Here is a 20,113-nt window from a genome sequence, read left to right on the forward strand (position 1 = left end):
CATAAAAAACCTGCCATTAAATGGATCAAACTAAATGCAATTTAACTGCAGAAGCTTCCATCTAAAGTTGTGTTCATGCAGTGACTGGCTTCACTGCATTTTTTTAAAGCTAGAATTTAGTCTATTTTAAGAAAATCTTGTCAGTAATGTATTTCCCAAGTTTATGCCTTCGAAGTGGTTACTTGTAGTTTTCAAATAAACATTCATATAATGAACAAAAAAGTAACATGACTGATTTGAATTTAATGAGGATCATAAGCAAATATATAGTGTGTACTAATATTTGCTTAAGGTGGGGGAAGACATTTTTGAGAGAGACTCTGGCCTCAATCCCTCCCACTTCTCATATCAGAAATGCCAGTTGAATCTGTTAAATCTTCACATATGGCAAGTAAGACAATTAGAGAAACATTTTTATGTAACTGTTTTCATAAGCGGGGACCACAATGCATGTTTTAACTTAAGTTGTTTTCATACTGTGAACACAATCCATTTTTAACTGCACAATAAAGTTGCTTCCAGTAAGGATTTAGTCCTACAATTATATCTTCCTGGTGCCACATGAACTTCACTATGGGGTTCAGGTAGGTCCACTTGCAAAGATGCTGTTGCAGGATTAGGACCTACACGTGCCATTTACCTTCTCTCAATTTAAGTTTTTGTTCCTCCAACCTGTGGAAGATCATGTTGCAATTTATATTTTGTTACTGTTTTAAACCTGAGGTTAAAGAATCTTTAACTCTGCATTGACTGGAGAAATTAATCATTGTACTTTATACCTCTAGTGGTTTAGTTTGAAGTTAATTTATAAAAAAAGATGAAATGTAGACATATGAAGCTATGAAGTAGGGATCAGCGAGGGAATCAGTTTTGTCTTACAGTTCACATTTTAAGACTGCAATCTTAGGGCTTATTGAACAGTAGTTTTCATTAGATGAAACCTTCATATTTATAAAGCTAAGTTATTTTAATATGTATTCTATACTCTGGTTAGTGAACTTTCGAAGTTCCACGGTATTTAAATTATGGATTAAATTTAACAGTTAAATACTGACATTTGGAGAACTATAAACTATACCTTCATGAACTAGAGTGATTGAAAATATGTGTCCCCTCTGCTAAACAACAAATACTGAAACCAAGAAAGAAAAGTCACAAAAATGTAAGTTTAATTACTACTTTGTAGCCATCAAGACAATACCAAAAGAAAAACTAAAAATACTATAACAAGACTTAACACAGTAATCCAGAATAGCAATACATCTTCCATAAGAGATTTATAAACATACTACCACATGTTTAGAAAACACCTAACACCACATTCATTAAAATAAATTTTAATGTGTCTCCTTGGAAATAAAGTTTGATAATGGTGTATCATTTATCAGAATGGAGCACATAAGCTGACACTTGAACTGTGTATTTCTTGTGTATGTATAACTTAGGTAGTGGTGTTGTCATCTGAAATGATATCTAATCACTGAAGTCCATGGAATAGTGTGATAACATGGGGGAGGGGGAATAGCAAAGATAGGGAACCCAACATGTATCAAGCTAAAAATAAAATTTTATTTCTGAAAGAAGATATGAATGTAAGTTTAATATGATAGGTTCTGGGAAACAGGATGAGAACAGTAAATATTTCTCTACAAAGCAAAGAATATGAATTTGTGGGAAGCAAAACAAATCTCCATGAAAATTAGTGAGCAACACAATAAGACATGAACAAATGTTAGATTCAAATACAAAACTATTTATCATCTAAAGATGAGGCTGAGATCAAAAGTTAGTGTTCTTTAAGCTCTGTTTCTAGTCTAAAAAAGGCTCAAGAATAATACCACTATCTTTAGTTTGTCCATATATTGTTCCACAGCATGTTTTAGTAACATTTGATCCAAACTGTATAAAAATCAAACACTGTTCAGATTTGAATTGCTGGTGTAGTAAGACATAAAAAAAATTAACCATTCACTGATAATCTGAAACAAGAAGGCAGTATTTTACTTCTGTTAAGACTAAAATAGAATAATTTTATTTTGCAAATTTAAGGTCTTAATTGACATGCTTAGTTGTAAATGGAGATGTTCTCTTTGTAATAGCAAAGCAGAAGGTATATGTGAGATTATGCAATGTTGTAATTTAGGATTTTCAGCATTGTAATGCAAATTAATGCTTTTGTACGAGTAGCTTGATTTCACCAGCTCATTATTAATTATAAGATAGCAAATACTAAATGAGACATTTAGCCAAATCACTGATGTAATCTTCTTGAATTGTAGGATTTCCCTGATAAGAATTCTGATAGCAGCAGAATGGCTAATTATGAACTTGTTCTCCATATTCAGATCTTCCTAATAATCAACAACCTGATTCTGGTCTTAGTTTTGCTAGTTTTATACAAGTTAACTGCTTTGGACATCAATGAAGAACTCAATTTACACCAATGTGGCCACTGAAGTCAAGTGGATTTTTACTGTTGAAATAGCAATAGGTATTAATTGTGTGACTGCAAATTCAAATGTTCAAAGAACTGGAAACAGGATATGTTAACATAAGATAGTTCTGGGTTAACTAGATGACGAGGGAAACATGCAAGTGAACTGATTTTAAATGTGCAAGCCAGGGTGCATTATCTAAAAAAATGTTGTCATTTAACAATTGAAAATGAAACTGAGTTTTAATCAAAAGTAGATATTTTGTAAGTATCTACTAAGAACACGAGTCTATCACTCTTTCCCAAAGTGTAACTGTTTGCAACTAGCAGCCTAATAACATTCATACCTCCACTTTTTAAAACGTACTATAGACACACACAAAATCCACATCTTTTTAAGTCAATCCTCTGCCCCTAACAAGTTCAACTCTTGTAACAAAAAAAGCAGTGTTTTCAAACTGTCTATTTTTACAACAGATCTTAACACTAAAGGAGAAGCCACAGCATACATAACAGAAGGTTTTTCTTGTGTGCTTAGAAAATGTTTAATTGGTTTTAGAAAAGCTGAAGGTTCACTTGAATATTTATAAACAAGAAAAGTTCTGCTTATACTTCTCAGCCATGATATTCATATATAACAAATGTACATTGACAGGAAAAATTTTAACACTAAGAAATACAGATATAACTCAATGATTCTATGCATCCCAATTCCAGAGCATATGCAGTACAAGCCTCTAAAAAACTTGCACCCTCATTTTAAAATGAGTGAAAGTAGTTTAAAAGAACAAGTGTGTTTCACCAGCTAACTAAGATAGATAAGAAAATAGCTAAAAAGTTAAACTGTACATCCATAAAATCAAAACACATATTTATACTTTTTTCATAGAGGATAAAAATTAAAAGATCATTGATGTTATTCAAGTGAACCTTTTATTTATAAACTCTAAAGAGAAATAAGTAGGTACCTCCAATTTTGAGACATTTAGGAGCCAACTTTTGCTCATCTATTTTATAAAATATGTAAGAATACAAATAGTCACATTTCTTCCTTTCTGTGCATGCACCACTGTTCTTTCTTATTCCTGAGTTTTTACCCATTATTGCAGGAGCTTCATTATTGGATAGAAGTAAATGGTGATTTAAAAATTCATAACTGTTGTATGACGTTGCAGTTTGAATCAAATGTGTTAGAAGTATCTCTGAAGATAAAGAGGATTTTTTAGAAACATGTGGGAATGGTCTGTTTTTTTCTCTTCTGCCTACTGTCAGTCTTAATGCTGCAAGCTTGGATGTTACTATCCAAGTACCACCCAAATGGAAAGTTGTTATCCCAGGAATTACATCAGAGTCAGGGCTACTTCACTTTTTCATCTAACTGCAACAATTTCCTGGTATTTACACAAAGACAATAATTTGGAATACAGGATGTTTGTTGCAACCTGATTTAGTTTACACTAATTAAATGTGATGGTATACCTGGAATTTTTGGGATCTACAGGAGTCATGCCCCTGATATACATCATGTCCAACAGCTGCTGAATGCACCAGCCAAGTATTTGGAAGATAGCAGGTAGCACTTCATACTTAGCCCATTTCTAGTAGAAAGGTTATTTTCCACAATGTGACACAAAGATGATCAAGAAACATATTAGCACAGGTACATAGTTAGGGTGGTAACCCAAACAGTTCTGTAAATGTGCTAGCAACTCAATGCACAAGTAAAAGTATTTGTTGTAAAATGTATGCTTAATGCTGAATTTTGAAACTATAAACGTATAACTTACCATATATAAGCTTCATTAATGCTCCACTAAAAAGCTTCATTATTGTACAGAACACTGCTAGACATTGTTTTGACAGTGCTTCAGATCAGGGAGCCAGCTGATATTCCTTCAAATGAACAGTAAACGGAATTTGGAAGAAGTGGTGGAAAAATCAGTTCACCTAAAACATAATACTAGAGAAAAAACAGCTAGCACTGTGCAAATTATTTTGACCCATTAAGTTGTAAGAGTAAGTTCTCATGTATGCACCCTTCATCTTGCTATCATTATTTATGCCATACATTCTCTCTCTCTATTTTCTGGTAGTCTGTGTGGGTTTGTCTCAAGCAAAGAATACAATTTCATGAACATCTGGTGTGAAATCCTCGCCTCACTGAAGTCAACAAGTTTAGGATTTCACAGACAGTGTTTTCTTCTAACAATTCTAATCTTAAAAGTAAATTCTGTTGCTTTACTAGCACAACTGTTCATTTATTCAGCATTTATCCTTTATAAAAGGAAAAGACTCTCCATTTACTTCCATACCCTGATGAAGCTCATTATATATTGGTTAAAAATTCAAGAAAAGTTAAGGAAGGGTGGTGAATCCCAAAGGGAAGTCCAACCCAAACTTCTGAATACATGTGTATCCTGTGTCTCATGCAGTTTAATAATACCCTAAATTAAACAAAATAATAACTTACAAATAGCTGTATTAGCAATTGACTTCATTGTTAAGCAGGCTTCCCTTTCTTCTTGGGTGGTCCTTTGTATCCTTTGGCCTTTCTTCGTAAGTTCCTCCGATCTACTATTGGTACCTCAATTTCTGCTTCTTCTGAGCTGCTGTCAGCAACTCTCTCCGCTGCTGTGTGTGAGTACTGATCCATCTGCTCAGAAGACTCTTCAGACAGCTCTTCTGATTGGTTCTTTTGACCTTCTGAATGTTGCTGGAATGACACATCCTCAAGTTCAACCACTATCAAAGAACTCTGACCAAGGACAACAGGGGTTTCTTGTGAGTCATGCCCTGCTTCCTCACTTTGCTCTTCCATGGAAGATGATGCATTGGGTGATACATTTTCAGAAGCAGATTCTTCTAGTGCTTCAGTTACCACAGAGTCTGAAAGGCCATTATCAGATGGTTCTTCCTTTGGCACTGAACTTATAGTATCTGCACTTTCATCAGATGATTTCTTCCTTTCGGCTGCTTGCTGCTCCTCTTCAGTACCCTCTTTTTCCATACTTTCCTCCGTCAGTATTTCTGAATCAGTTGTGTTCACAACCTGAAGGGAAAAACAGTCAAGGAAACAATTCACACATTCTTGAGCTGATACACTGACTCTGGACCATCCCTTGTAATGTGCTGAACACCTCAGCTTGCAATGGGCGTTTGGAAGCACTCAGCAATTCAAAGTATTATGCATACATAACAATCCTCTCCTTACCCTCTCTCACTAGCCAGCTTCTTGGTTTAGGGCTCTGCTTTTTCCTAAAACTTTGAAAATTCAAACATTCAGAGGATCACTCACACACAACGGGGCACACTTCGAAATTAGTGCTGAGGTAATAAGTATATGGACACTGGATTTTCGGTACCCTTTCCAATAGTTAACATTCTGTTTGGTGCCTATAATTGTGCCTTTAAGTTGTACATTCCTTGAGGTGTCAATCTCCCACTCTACTGTATCTAATATAAGCTATTTGTCTTCATTGTCAAGGCCCTTCAAGACCTATCCACACCCTACCAATCATCTTTCAGTATCAAAGAGTCAGCTCCCATCTCCAATCAGACCATAATGCCAGCTACCATCACTGTTCAGTTTTCAAACCAGAATCTTCGTGCTTTCTCTTGTGCTGCTCCCCACTCTTGGGGGAAGCTCCTGGCACACATCCACAAAACTACATCATCCTCCTTGAAAATCTCTTGAACTCTTTTGCCACGAGGCCTACAAAAAACTTCACAACAGTTCAGATGCTGCTGTGCTGAGACCACAGTGTCATGGTGACCAACACTGTTTCATTGTTTCTGTGTTCTCCCATCTGTCTGTATTTATCTCTTGTCTTGGATAGATAGTAATGTTCTTTGCAACAGGAACCATTGGATCTGTGTGCAGTACCATGCACAATGAGGTGTTATTGTATTACAAAAAAAATAAAGTTTCTTATACTTTCAGCAATTAATTAGTGCAATATATTTTACTTTTGCCTATTCATTTTATCAAGTCTAAACACTGAGAGACATTACTAGAGAGAGAGATGAGTTTTTGAAAAAGGCTACCTTCCCCCAAGATAGAATCATAGAATACTAGGACTGGAAGGGACCTCGAGAGGTCACTGAGTCCAGTCCCCTGCCCTCATGACAGCACCAAATACTGTCTAGACTATCCCTGATAGACATTTATCTAACCTACTCTTAAATATCTCCAGAGATGGGGATTCCACAACCTCCCTGGGCAATTTATTCCAGTGTTTAACTACCCTGACAGTTAGGAACTTTTTCCTAATGTCCAACCTAAACCTCCCTTGCTGCAGTTTAAGCCCATTGCTTCTTGTTCTATCCTCAGAGGCCACGATGAACAAGTTTTCTCCCTCCTCCTTATGACACCCTTTTAGATACCTGAAAACGGCTATCATGTCCCCCCTCAATCTTCTCTTTTCTAAACTAAACAAACCCAATTCTTTCAGCCTTCCTTCATAGGCCATGTTCTCTAGACCTTTAATCATTCTTGTTGCTCTTCTCTGGACCCTCTCCAATTTTTCCACCTTTCTTGAAATGCGGTGCCCAGAACTGGACACAATACTCCAGCTGAGGCCTAACCAGCGCAGAGTAGAGCGGGAGAATGACTTCTCGTGTCTTGCTCACAACACACCTGTTAATGCATCCCAGAATCATGTTTGCTTTTTTTGCAACAGCATCACACTGCTGACTCATATTCAGCTTGCAGTCCATTATAACCCCTAGATCCCTTTCTGCCATACTCCTTCCTAGACAGTCACTTCCCATTCTCTATGTGTGAAACTGATTGTTCCTTCCTAAGTGGAGCACTTTACATTTGTCTTTATTAAACTTCATCCTGTTCACCTCAAACCATTTCTCCAATTTGTCCAGATCATTTTGAATTATGACCCTATCCTCCAGAGCAGTTGCAACCCCTCCCAGCTTGGTATCATCTGCAAACTTAATAAGCATACTTTCTATGCCAATATCTAAATAGTTGATGAAGGTATTGAACAGAGCCGGTCCCAAAACAGACCCCTGCAGAACCCTACTTGTTATATCTTTCCAGCAGGATTGTGTACCATTAATAACTACTCTCTGAGTACAGTTATTTCTCAGAGGTGTACATGAGTATTGTTAAGGGAGATAGGACCAAAGCATTGTTTTCCTTAGTTTTAGGAAGCAGAGCTTCCTTGCACTGCATATTACTAAACTCCTTTTATTTTATTTATTACTGATTACTACTAAACATAGTATGGAGGAAGTTTCCCTGACTAATTCTGTACCAGTTTCATCTTCCAAATGGATTTAATATGTAGTTCCACATAACGTGTAGGCATGTTAAATTTCGATTAATTAACTAATAGAATAGTCAATGGGACTGAAACACCGCGTGGAGCCCAGGGCTAACAGGGAGTTCCCCCATGGACCCCAGGCTCCATGTGGGTGCTTCTGCTTTGAAATGTACAAGAGCTCCAGCAGGCCCTGGGCTCCATGCAGCGTTTCAACCTTTGAAGTAACTTTTATTTATGGATTTTGCTATATGTTCTGGTAATTCCTTTTGCAAATAATTCAGAGTCTATACTTATTTAATAAATTAGCTTAATATATGCATTGTAGGAAAAAAGACCTAAAGTATCATTTTGTTGTACTTCCCTCACCTTATCTGATGCTGTATCTTCAGAAGATTTCACTGAAGAGTCAAGGATTAATGGAACAAACAGAGTTAAAGATTCTTCTTCTGGATTATCAGACTGTAATTTGGATTCACCATCTAGTATTTCACTAGCTGTTTCCTCTTCACTCATGAGTGATGTTTTGATAGTTTCTTCCATTAGTTCACCATTGAGTGGCTCTGATTCAGTTTCCTAAAATGATATTTTTAAGTCAAATTAGACACATCTGTTGTTCGGAACATCAGCGTAACTAACTCAGAGGCAAAATTGATATCATCTACATTTGTTATTACTCTCTAAGGGTATGTCTACACTACAGCGCTAATTCAAACCAAATTAGTTCAAATTAGTTCGAACTAACGCATCCAGACTAAAAAACTAGTTAGAATTAGCATTTTGCTAATTCGAACTAGCATGTCCAAACAGAGTGGACCCTGAACCGGGGTTAAGGCTGGCCGGAAGCAGTGCCGGCAGGGCATCAGATGACGACTTAGAGCGTGGAGCTGCTGTCTCAGGCTAGCCGAGGGCTGTGCTTAAAGGGACCTGACCCCCACCCCGGACAGACAGTTCTCATGGGTGCCCCGCTTGCAAAGCAGTCCTGGCTTGGATTGCCCGAAGTACCCACACTGGGCACATCACAGCACTCGGCCATCAGACCGGCTGCACTTGCCGCAGGCTGCCATCTGGGGAGAGGGGGCAATTGGGGAGCTGCAGGAGAGCTTCCACCCCCAGAAGCCTGCAGAGCCAGCCCAGTCCTCCCCATCGGGGGCTCGTACCCCATTCCTCCCTCACCTCCTTCCACTTACCCTTCCCTAGCCCCCCTTCCTGATGTACAAAATAAAGGACAATTGTGTTCAAAAATAGAATCTCTCTTTATTGAACAAAACTGGGGGAGACTGGGAAAAGGAGGTGGGAGAGGGGAAGAGAGAGGGTGGGAGAGGGGAGGGCAACTACAATGATGAGGGGTTTGGAACAGGTCCCATATGAAGAGAGGCTAAAGAGACTGGGACTTTTCAGCTTAGAAAAGAGGAGATGAAGGGGGGAATTGATAGAGGTCTATAAAAGCACGAGTGGGGTGGAGAGCGTGCATATAGAAAAGTTCTTCATTAGTTCCCATGATAGAAGGACTAGAGGACACCAAAGGAAAGGAATGGGTAGCAGGCTTCAAACTAATAACAGAAAGTTCTTCTTCACAAAGCAAAGAGTCAACCTGTGGAACTCCTTGCTGCAGGAGGCTGTGAAGGCTAGAACTAGAACAGAGTTTAAAGAGAAGTGAGATCAAGTCATGGAGGTTGGGTCCATGGAGTGCTATTAGCCAGGGGGTAGGAGTGGTGTCCCTGCCCGAAGTTTGTGGAAGGCTGGAGACGGATGGCACGAGACAAATGGCTTGGTCACTGTCTTTGGTCCATCCCCTCCAGGGTCCCTAGGGTTGGCCGCTGTCGGCAGACAGGCTACTGGGCTAGATGGACCTTTGGTCTGACCCAGTACGGCCATTCTTAGCTCAGGGCTCAGGGTCGGGGGTCTCACTGGACCACCTTGATTTTCATGCACACCTGCTCCTGGGTGGCCAGGCTGGCAGCTCTCCTGCCCTAGACGGCCGCATTCCTGTGCCTAGTGTGGAGGTCATGGACGAGGTCCACGATGTCTGCACTGGACCAGGCGGGTGCCTGCCTCTTGCGGTCCTGGGCAAGCTGCCAGGAGCCGCCAGCCTGGTCCCGGGAAGAGGGGGAGGGCTGGGGGGCATCGGGTGGCTGGCTCGAGCCGTGCCATGTGCAGGGTCTGCTGGCTGGGTGCTGGCAGGCTTGCACCTGGCACAGGCACCGTAGCCAGCCCGTGCCCCTTTAAGGGGTCCGGGGCCGGGAGGGGGGCAATAGAGATTCCCTGGTGTTTGCCAGAGTGGCCACCAGGGAAAGCTGGGGAGGGCTAGCCTCCCACTAGTTCGAATTAAGGGGCTACACAGTCCTTAATTCAAACTAGTAAGTTCGAACTAGGCTTAGTCCTCGTAGAATGAGGTTTACCTAGTTCGAACTAAGCGCTCCGCTAGTTCGAATTAAGTTCGAACTAGCGGAGCGCTAGTGTAGCGCCTATGAAAGTTAGTTCGAACTAACGTCCGTTAGTTCGAATTAACTTTGTAGTGTAGACATACCCTAAGGCTACATCTACACTGCAGTGCTATTTTGGGATACTAAAGTATCCCAAAATAGCTATCCCATGTTTTCACAGCAAACCTGTTATTTCGGGCTCGCTATTCTGACATCCTTGTAAACCTCATTCTACGAGGAGTAAGGGACGTTTCGGAATAATGCTTTATTTTGAAATCTGGCACTGTGTAGGCAGCATCAAATGACGAAATAAGCTATTTCGAAATAGCATTGAAAGAAGATATGCAATTTGCAGGGCTCGACAAATAATGTAATCTACTCACCCGTGGCAAGAACCTGGAAGAGTGCGCGCAGAACGCAGAACCGCGCAGCTGACGAGTGGGGCTCGCCACCACTTGGTGAGCCCTGGCAATTTGCATAGCTCAGATTGCCTATCTTATTTCGAGGTATGGTGCAGTGTGAACGCACTCTAAGGTGCTGCAAGTGTATGTTGTTTTTAAATTTTTTTTTCAGTTACAGACTAAACTGGCTACCTCTCTGAAGTTTTTGCATAGAGACATTGATCAGCAGAATGTGAGATTTTCCCAAGACACCAGTATTATTTCTAGTTTTAACAGCTTCTGTTACAGACTAAAGCTATTGTGAAAACAGTCGTATTTATGGGGTTTTTTTAAAATCTTTTGGCTTTTTTCAAGCGTAAAAAAAATAAAGCGAGTATTTCCAAAATTTAAAAGTGTCACTGATACATAGCAAGCCATTAGTTCCTTGAAGATCATCTAATTTTCTTCAGAGATATTAGACCAGTTTTTGGCCTCTGCTCCAACTACTTTATATTGCCAGAGATACTAAACTAAACTCTAATGTCCACAATAGTATGGAGGAAGTTTCCCTGACTAATTCTGTACCAGTTTCATCTTCCAAATGGATTTAATATGTAGTTCCACATAACGTGTAGGCATGTTAAATTTCGATTAATTAACTAATAGAATAGTCAATGGGACTGAAACACCGCGTGGAGCCCAGGGCTAACAGGGAGTTCCCCCATGGACCCCAGGCTCCATGTGGGTGCTTCTGCTTTGAAATGTACAAGAGCTCCAGCAGGCCCTGGGCTCCATGCAGCGTTTCAACCTTTGAAGTAACTTTCAAAGTGGAAGCACCCGCATGGAGTCTGGGGTCAGAGGGGAATCCCCACTGGCCCTGGGTTCCACGCAGGGCAGCGCTTCAATATTTGAAATGCACAAGAGCCCCTGCTCTTTTGGGGACTCTTGTACATTTCAAAGCTGGGATATTGCTGCTGCATCCCTTCCCCCTCCCATGGAGCTGCAGCTGGCGGGGGGAGGGAAAAGGGGGGAAAGGGAACCAGCTTTTAAGCCGGCTCCCCCCGAACTCCCTCTGCTTCCCTCCCCCCTTGCTTCCTCTTTCTGAGAGAGACAGCAAGGAGGGGGGAAGCAACTAGTCGACTAGTCCCTTACATCCCTGATAACGTGTGTTGCAATAATTTCACGCTGAGTTGTCAAAGGCAAATATAGTAGCAAAGACTATATTTGATACAAAAGACTGCAGCAATCTCCTGCTCAGATAAGGATGGAAAGCCTCCTCAAACATATCACCACCACCTGGATCTTATCTGGACTGAGTGTATCCACCCATTTGAGATTTACCTCTTTCTCATTTTGTTTGTCAGATGGTGATGTACATAACTCTTGTGTTTCCAATATTGATTGGTCCTCATTGTCAGCAACTGTTTCTTCTTCATTTTCATCTACAATTTCTTCATTTTCTTCTCCTAACTCTTCTGAGCTTTCAGATGTATGTGCTACAGGTTCCAATCTGCAACAGAAAATAAAACACTTTTTATTTTAGATTAATCTCAGTGACACCATTTCATAATGAAAAATTCCTTCCATTACAAGTTAATTATTATAGCACACATTCATCATACAGAAGTGTAGAACCCACCAAAATAAACATTAAATACTGAAAATGGCCAACTCCTAACTAGATAGTTGTTCAACTAAACTGTTGCTGCAGCAATATATATATATATATAGAGAGAGAGAGAGAGAGAGAGAGGCCTCTATCTTGCTTTCATTGATTTCAAAATTAGAAATCAGGAATAGTTTCACAAAGGTTATAGGCTTTGGAAGTTATAAAATGCTAATAATCCCTTACTGTAAGAAAATCTGGATTTTGCGGAAAGAGACCGAACTTCACCCAACCCAGGTATACCAGTATCAGTCTTATACGACTTAACTGTTGGAGTAGCTTGAGTGGCAATTGTTTTAGACATGAAGTCTTTTGAACTGTGTCAGGTTTCAGTAAGGATATTCATTTCCCCTCCTCTTCCAGTGATGAAAATAGATATCATATGGACATGCTTCATGAATGCAGACATTTTACAAAAACTATATTCCAATTACTACAAAGTAGTAATTTGGCCTCTTGGTTCTCTGGCATCCACTAGAAATACTGTTTTAACAAAATACAACCAGCTTCCTTTGATCCATTCTATACTTTTTATCAATCCAAACAAGTTTCTGAATCTAACTAAAAAGTAAAGTTCTCTTCATGTCAGTGAGGGGGTTTTAGGTGGTTTTTTTTTTGTTTTGGTTTGGTTTTTTTAATCTGCTTTTTACAAAAAACGCTCATCTTTTCTTTGGGAGCCTGTGCAATCAATGTTTCATGGTCTTAGTAGCCTTTCAAGATGTGGTGTGTTTTTTTTTTTTTTGTAATATACAAGAGAGAAATCAGAATACAAAAGCTAAGCTATGTTCCCTTGTTATAAATACCACACACACCCAACAACACTCTCACAGTTGTATATTTAAACTTTGATTCTTCAAGATACCAATACAATAAAAAGTGTTCAATGTGTAGCTAGTCACTACAGTGTTGTGTATATTGTTCCCAGTGTCTGCTGAGTTGATATGTAAGCACAAATCTTTGTTTTCTTGTGATCACTTTGGAGGTGGCAGCTTGTTTTTTCCCTTGAGTTTTGTTGTTGGTTTTTTTTTTTTAAGTAATCTGCAAATTAGACTAAAGCAGGAGGAGGGTATATCAGTTTTACTTTCTAATGGGACAGGAAATAGCATGTACCACATGAGTGGGCACCGACAACTAATACCACTAAAACGGCAAAATGAAAAACAACACATTACCTGCTTCCTGATATCCAAAGGTTTTCATCCTCTCCAGAAGGAGTTTCAGTTTCAGATTCCTGGCTCCTCTTTCCTATCCTGGGACGTTTTAAATTACTGCTTCGTGTTCGAGTGGAAACAGGAGTAATACCAAGCTCTTAAAGATATAGCAAAATTAATGCAAATGAAAGAATACACATACAATACGCAGATCTATTAGGTAAAACAATTTTAGGTAAAAGGTAGGCATATGCAGGGCCTAACTGAAAAAGCATTTCATTATGAGAATTTTTTAAACAGATCAAAATAAATCTACGATACTGGCATTTATCCAAGTACTTTACATATGTTGTTTAGGCCACCAGCACCTCTAAAAGAGGTATTGGTGTTTTATCCATTTTGCAGATGACTAAATCAAGGCACAGAGAAGTTAAAGGTAATGATGAAAATGGGCCATTACCCTTATAGAATTTAAGAATCATAACACTGATGTTCAACATTATTTTTTACCTTCAGAAGTGCTTGCATGGGCATCTAAGATTTCTTTGCCTTTTTGGGAATCAACCTAAAGCAGAAAAACATACTGTTCTTTAAAGCCTGAACCACTGGAGATTGTATTCTCCTGACTGAAATGCTTTCATATCCCAACTAGGGATGTATATGGTTAACCGGTAGGGGCTGGAGCAGCTCCCCGCCCACCCCAAACAGGGGGCTGCTTCATCCTGAGGGGCCTACTACAGGCAAGGGCTGCTCAGGCTGGCTGCAGCAGCCCCTATCCGTGATGGGCCTGGCCCCTCAACACAAGTTACATGCTGGCTCCCCAGGAACTGCCAGCCCCACTCTTGGGTAGCCAGCTGCAAAGCTCATAGCTGTTTCACTGTAAAAGGTAACATTAGTCCAAGTGTAACAAAAGCATCTGTCTTTCATAGCTCCTGACACCCACGTCAATTTTGTTCAACAAAATTTCATATGTATCTTCTCGATTGTGATTGATTTGAAGCCACAACTATGTATATAAGGTTTCTCTGATAAAAGCCACGGGTTCTGTCTGACTGGATTAGGGAGGTAACAGTACAGCCGATTAACCGATAAGCAAAAGCTTATAGGTAAATGCTATAAACTACACACTTTCCCCCCACAGCCTTTGCCAGTATATTTTTTAACAGACTGGCCAGCAGCCCATCTCAGTCCCGGCTTGCACTGGGTCCTGGACCTACCCCCTTGCGGCTATGCATTTAAAGTGTATTAGGAGCCAGGTGGTCAGGCAGCCAGGCTCAGTTCTGGCTCATGCCTGGTCCAGGAGCTTCCCCCCAAATAAGGGTTGCCTGGAGACTGTAGAATAGTTGACTAACCAATAAGAATCATGAGGTTAATCGACTATTCAATTAACTGATATTTAACATCCCTAGACTGGATGGCTCAAAAGAAATGCTCAGGTCCAAGCAATTAGGTTCAGAGAACACTGAAGAGATAATGGAAGTTCAACTTGATTCCTGAAAAGACTTACAGACAGACAGACAGACAGACAGAGAGACAGAGAGAGAGACAGAGACAGAGAGAGGAAAGCGAGGGATAAAGAAAAGCGAGGGATAAAGAAAGAGTATTGAACAAGCCACACACACTTTTATTAAATTCATGGATTTTTCCCAAAATCTTATCCAGTATCATCATTCTCTAATTAGACATTAGAAATGGATTATTTAAAAAAAATCACTTCTGTTTTGGAAACCTGTCTCTCTCTCTTCAGTAAAAGATTTTACAGAAAAAGTAATTAAGGAAGCTAGAAGAACATGAAGCTATAAGAAGACTACTCTTGCTTTGTAGATATATACATAGACATGTGTACCTACCCTTAGCTGCGTTTCCATCTTGGTGCTCTGTTCGCTTCCTGTTACAGATTCCATGGCAGACTGCAGAAAACACTCTTCAGTTTGGGAACTGTTGTTTTCTTTTTGAGAGGCTCCTGCTCTTAGAAAAATTCAACAGAAAAAAAATGCAAATACATTTTTTAAAAAAAATGCAGAAAACCTGTTATCCACTCTGAATGTAAACTGACATAAGGCCCAAACTGGCTACTAATTAAGCCATTTGTAGTCTTCCCAATGACTTCAGTGGAGATTGTTCACAACCGGGGCTGTTTACAAAAAATACTGTAGGCTAATCACTGTACAATATAACTTCACTTTTCAAGTCTCAATAGTTTCCTGGCTCTGTTTCCAAAGCATCTTACCTTCAGTTTCAAGTGTTTCTCTCTGCAATACACTTGTAATAGGCGTTCTCTGGAACCAGTATCCTGCTCCTTCAACCTCCCATAGAAGATCATGATCCCCTGGGTACTTTTCAAAATACTGCTTACAAGCTGAAAAAACAGAAACAAAACCAACCCACAGTACCCATTAGGTGTATTTGTAACTCAGCTTGAGAAATTACAAAACACTATCCTAATCACTCAATTATAGTCTGACTTCTACTTTATCATATTTATAATGCATTACAAACAAAAAGAAACTGAGTCACCAAGATGTGCATATCTAACCTGAGTAACTAGATAATAACATTTCTGCAACCCTCATCCTTCAAGATCTTAGTCCATTCCTCTTAGCACCTTCCATCATTGTACTGTCTTAAATTTAGATTGTAAGTAGGGCTTCCAATCACAATTAACTCATACAATTAGCTCAAAAATGAATAGCAATTAAACAATAGTTAAACAACTATTAAATAGAATACTATTTATTTAAATATTTTGATGTCTTCTACATTTTCAAATGATTTCATTTACAATTCAGAATACATGTATAGTACTCACTTTATTTTTATGATAAATATTAGTGCTATAAAACAAAAATATAATTTTTACATTCCCCCATTACAAGTACTATAATGCAATCTATCATGAACACTGGACTTACAAATATAGAATTATGTGAGAAAATGCTTTCAGAATAGAACAATGTAAAATTTTAACACATGCAAGTCTGCTCAGATCTACTTCTTGTTCAGCCTATCACTCAGTCAAACAAGTTTGTTTATTTTTACAAGGCAAAATGCTGCTCACTTCTTACTTACGAAGTGACCTGAAAGTGAGAACAGATTTTCAATGTTTACATGCCAGAGATGCTAAACATTCATATGCTTCTTCATGCTTCAGCCACCATTCCAGAGGACATACTTCCATGCTGATGACAGATTCTGCTCAATTATGATCCAAAGCAGTGAGGACAATGTATGTTCATTTTCATCATCTGAATCATATCCCTAGATGTAACCTTAAGGGGGCAGGGACTATAGGATTCCCCTCTCCCCCGAGTTCTAGTAAGCATTTTGGGCAGTACAAAATACTCACTCATTATGCCCGCTTCAGATTACAGGTGCAAAGAAAATTTTCTTTCTCAATAAAAAAATATCCTTGAAATCCAACTTTTAAAAATGAATACAAATGTACAGTATTACCTGTTATTTTACACACAAGTTGCAAGGTTATTTGTTTCTAGAGAATTTTACACTGAACAAGGATTTAAACTTGTCTACATATCAGAGATATGCTCTTGAACAGTGCATATAGCCAACAGATTCTGTCAATCAATGTTGCTGACAGCACCCATGTAAAGTACTTTGCTGGAGTACAGAGGAGTTGGTTTTGGCACTGTTTACTACAACACACTCACCATTAATCTTTTTTATTTCCCTCTCCCCTCTCCTCTTAAAATACTATCAGTGAATCTTTTCATTTGGCACATTCCACACAACTCAACCAAAGCATGCATTGGGAGGAAAGTACACCACAGCAGGTATCACCCACATCCACAGAAAAGCAATGCTAGCAACTACCCATTTATATGACCCCCATCACTCCCACTTAGTTTAACTAGTCTTACTCTAAAGCTGAGAGGCAGCTGCTACTAGCAATAGGTGGGGGGAGCTGATCACTCTGTGGAGCAGTTTGCTCTCCTCAGAGTAAATCAGCTACTATTTCTGGTGCAGGCCTTCTCTTAAAGGCTTATCTCTGCAGGTAGGGGAGGGGGGCAGAAGACACAGCGTATTCGGAATCCTCCTTAATCTCTGGACATTGCCCCAGCAGTAAAGAGCAGGCAGAAACCCCAGAGGATTCCTACACCCAGTATGCTTTGTTGTGGGAATGCAGGAAGAGTCTCTATATTTTATTAAACTGCCCTTATATTTTGGCTTTGGGACATAACAGTCTCAGGAACCAACGACTCTTCTCTTCCAACTCCACACATATTCTGGGGTAACATTAGCTCTCATACCCTTGTCAGTACTTGTCTCTCACATATATGTGAACACTTCCATTATTTCACTTGTTTGGACTGTTTTTTTACCTTGGTGGCAAGACCTCAACAAGCCAGCCCCTGAAACACAGCACCCTTCCACTTATTTAATACTAAGTATTTTAATCATAACATTAAACTCATCTATGTTATTACTTTTAAAAATAAAGGGGGAAACATTATGGACTTGTTTTGGGCAAAGCACTTTCAGCCAAGTAATGTCTGCAATTACAGAAGTAACAGAGTCAGAGGGAGCAGGGTGCCCACAGACAGGCACACCTAGAAAATGTGCTCTCTCCTCTCACTAGTGACTCTCTAAAACTCAGATTTCATTTTGACTACAGTTCAACTCTAGAACTAGATCAAAGGAGAATGAGGCAAATCACATGGGTGTATTCTGTTTACTGTCAGAGAGAACAAGAGAGTGCACCTATCAACAAGCTATAACATTAACCAATAGAAATGCAAGGATTACAAGAAAATAAAGCAACATACACATTCTCCATATGACTTTTTAAGGTTCACTGAATAGCAACATATTTTATATTTATTTAAAGTCTGCTATGAACTAGGGATGTTAAATTTAGATTAATTAACTAATCAAATGGTCAACGGGATTTCTATTGACTATTCGATTAGTCTATAAGGGCACTTTTAAGCTGGCTCCCCTCAGCATTGGCTCCTGCTCCCCCCTCTTGCTGCCTCTCTCTGAGGCTTTTTCTACCTGCAGGGTTTTTGCACAAGATTTTTCCAGAAGAGATCTTCCGCAAAAACTTCTTGCGCAAAAGCACGTCCACACCACAAAAGCACATCGCAAAAGCAATGTGCTTTTGAGAAAAAGCGCGTCCACACTGCATGGACGCTCTTGCGCAAGAAAGCTCTGATTAATGGAATGGCCATCAGAGCACCTGTGCTTCTTCTGATAGGCTCTTTTTGCACAAGAAACCCCTGCAGAGCATCCACACATGCCTTTTTGCACAAGAGCTGTAGTGCAAAAAGGAGTTATTCCTTGTGGAGAGAGGAATAACTCTACAGGCAAAAGCCCTCTGTCCTGTTGATTTACCGTAATTTTTTTTGCACAAAAACACCCTTGAGGTTTGGACAGTCTGCCGCTTTTTACGCAAAAATGGCTGTTTTTCTGCAAAAATCTTGTAGTGTAGACATAGCCTGATAGAGGCAGCAAGGGGGGAAGTGACTAGTTGCATCAGTAGTCAACTAGTCTCTTACACCCCTACTATGAACTTTAAGAAATTTAATCTCTTCCTTCCACGTTGAATTGAGGGAGAAGACGAGGAAAAAAGTTAGAGAATTTACCTGCATACATGAAAGATGACAGTGGGTAGCGAAGACCAAGTGTGTCTTCAGTAAAGGAATCCACAAAATCCTCCAACATCATTAACCCAAAATCTTTCCCACGATGTTTCTTCCTCACAAACATTGTGTCCAGCACTGGAAGTTGATAGCTCTGGGTAAGGTAGGAGCTACATAGGCTTCCTGAAATTATGGGGAAACCATACATCAGTATTTCATCACTGATTTGTCACAGCTTTAAATCATCGACATCATATAATGGCTTGGTTTTTACCCTAACTGCCGCAAACAGTGGTTCCTTGGCAGCAACAGTCCCTGTCCATGGGGGGGCCCAGCTCCCTGCTGGGACCCCTGTGAACAGGGGGCTGTTTCGCAGCAGTGTCTCCTATCTGATAAAGGCAGCAGGAGGGCAGGCAGTATTCCAGAGATGGTGCTTGGGCTCCCCCCATTACTTCCTCTCATAGAGGCAGTGGGGGGAGGGGGCGCCGCAGAGAGTATGGGGCAAGCGGGGACAGCTTGAGTACCTGCTCGTCCAGTGCTACCTGCAGCACTTCTGCTTTTGAAATGTACAAGAGCCCTGCAGAGCTCTTGTACATTTCAAAAGCAGAAGCACCCACAGTAGGAACCGGCAGGGGTGGAGACAAAAGCAGTCCTCACTCGCGCTGTTTCCCTCTGTGCCTCTGCCTCTCCTGGCCCTCTCAGAGATGGTGCTGGGGGGAACTGGCTTTACCAGTTCCCCCCAGCACTGGCTCCTGCTCCTCCCCCTCGCTGCCTCTCTCTAATAGAGGCAGCCGGGGGCTGGGGGGAGAAGAGAGGGCGTGACTAGCATTTTATTACCGGATAATCAACTGGACACCAGCACCGACTGGTGGGACCGCATCGTCCTGGAGCGCTGGGAGGACCGACAGTGGACCCAGAACTTCAGGATGAGGAGGGACACCTTCCTGGAGCTCTGCGAGTGGCTCGCCCCCCTGCCCTGCGCAGAAGGGACACTCGCATGAGGCCCGCCATCCCCCTCCAGAAGCGGGTGGCCATCGCCCTCTGGAAGCTCTCCACACCGTACAGCTACCAATCCGTCGGGAACCAGTTCGGCATGGGAAGATCCACCGTCGGAGTGGTGCTCATGCAGGCATGGCACTCGTCGGCCACCGCACCGGAGGGGGAGGGGGGCTGCGAGGAG

At 40.5% G+C, this 20,113-nt stretch overlaps 1 protein-coding gene across 14 annotated transcripts in view; it reads right to left on the minus strand.

Annotated features, from left to right (window-relative positions):
* Nucleotides 1-1,549: 1,549 nt before the first annotated feature.
* FAM169A (family with sequence similarity 169 member A) overlaps nt 1,550-20,113 on the minus strand; it is a 138,711-nt gene continuing 120,147 nt past the window's right edge. For 13 of the 14 annotated variants that reach the window (XM_075932270.1, XM_075932275.1, XM_075932269.1 and 10 more), the window contains 8 exons: nt 18,937-19,116; nt 15,564-15,692; nt 15,184-15,296; nt 13,844-13,898; nt 13,355-13,490; nt 11,858-12,026; nt 8,080-8,286; nt 1,550-5,483 (listed from right to left, as the gene is read on the minus strand). In XM_075932270.1, coding sequence (XP_075788385.1) covers nt 4,935-5,483; nt 8,080-8,286; nt 11,858-12,026; nt 13,355-13,490; nt 13,844-13,898; nt 15,184-15,296; nt 15,564-15,692; nt 18,937-19,116 — 1,538 coding nt within the window. In that variant the 3' untranslated portion in view covers nt 1,550-4,934. The remainder of the gene's footprint in view (nt 5,484-8,079; nt 8,287-11,857; nt 12,027-13,354; nt 13,491-13,843; nt 13,899-15,183; nt 15,297-15,563; nt 15,693-18,936; nt 19,117-20,113) is intronic. The other variant, XM_025185260.2, reaches the window with a different exon arrangement.

Source organism: Pelodiscus sinensis, chromosome 6 (genome assembly GCF_049634645.1).
Source record: "Pelodiscus sinensis isolate JC-2024 chromosome 6, ASM4963464v1, whole genome shotgun sequence".
NCBI lineage: Eukaryota > Metazoa > Chordata > Testudines > Trionychidae > Pelodiscus > Pelodiscus sinensis.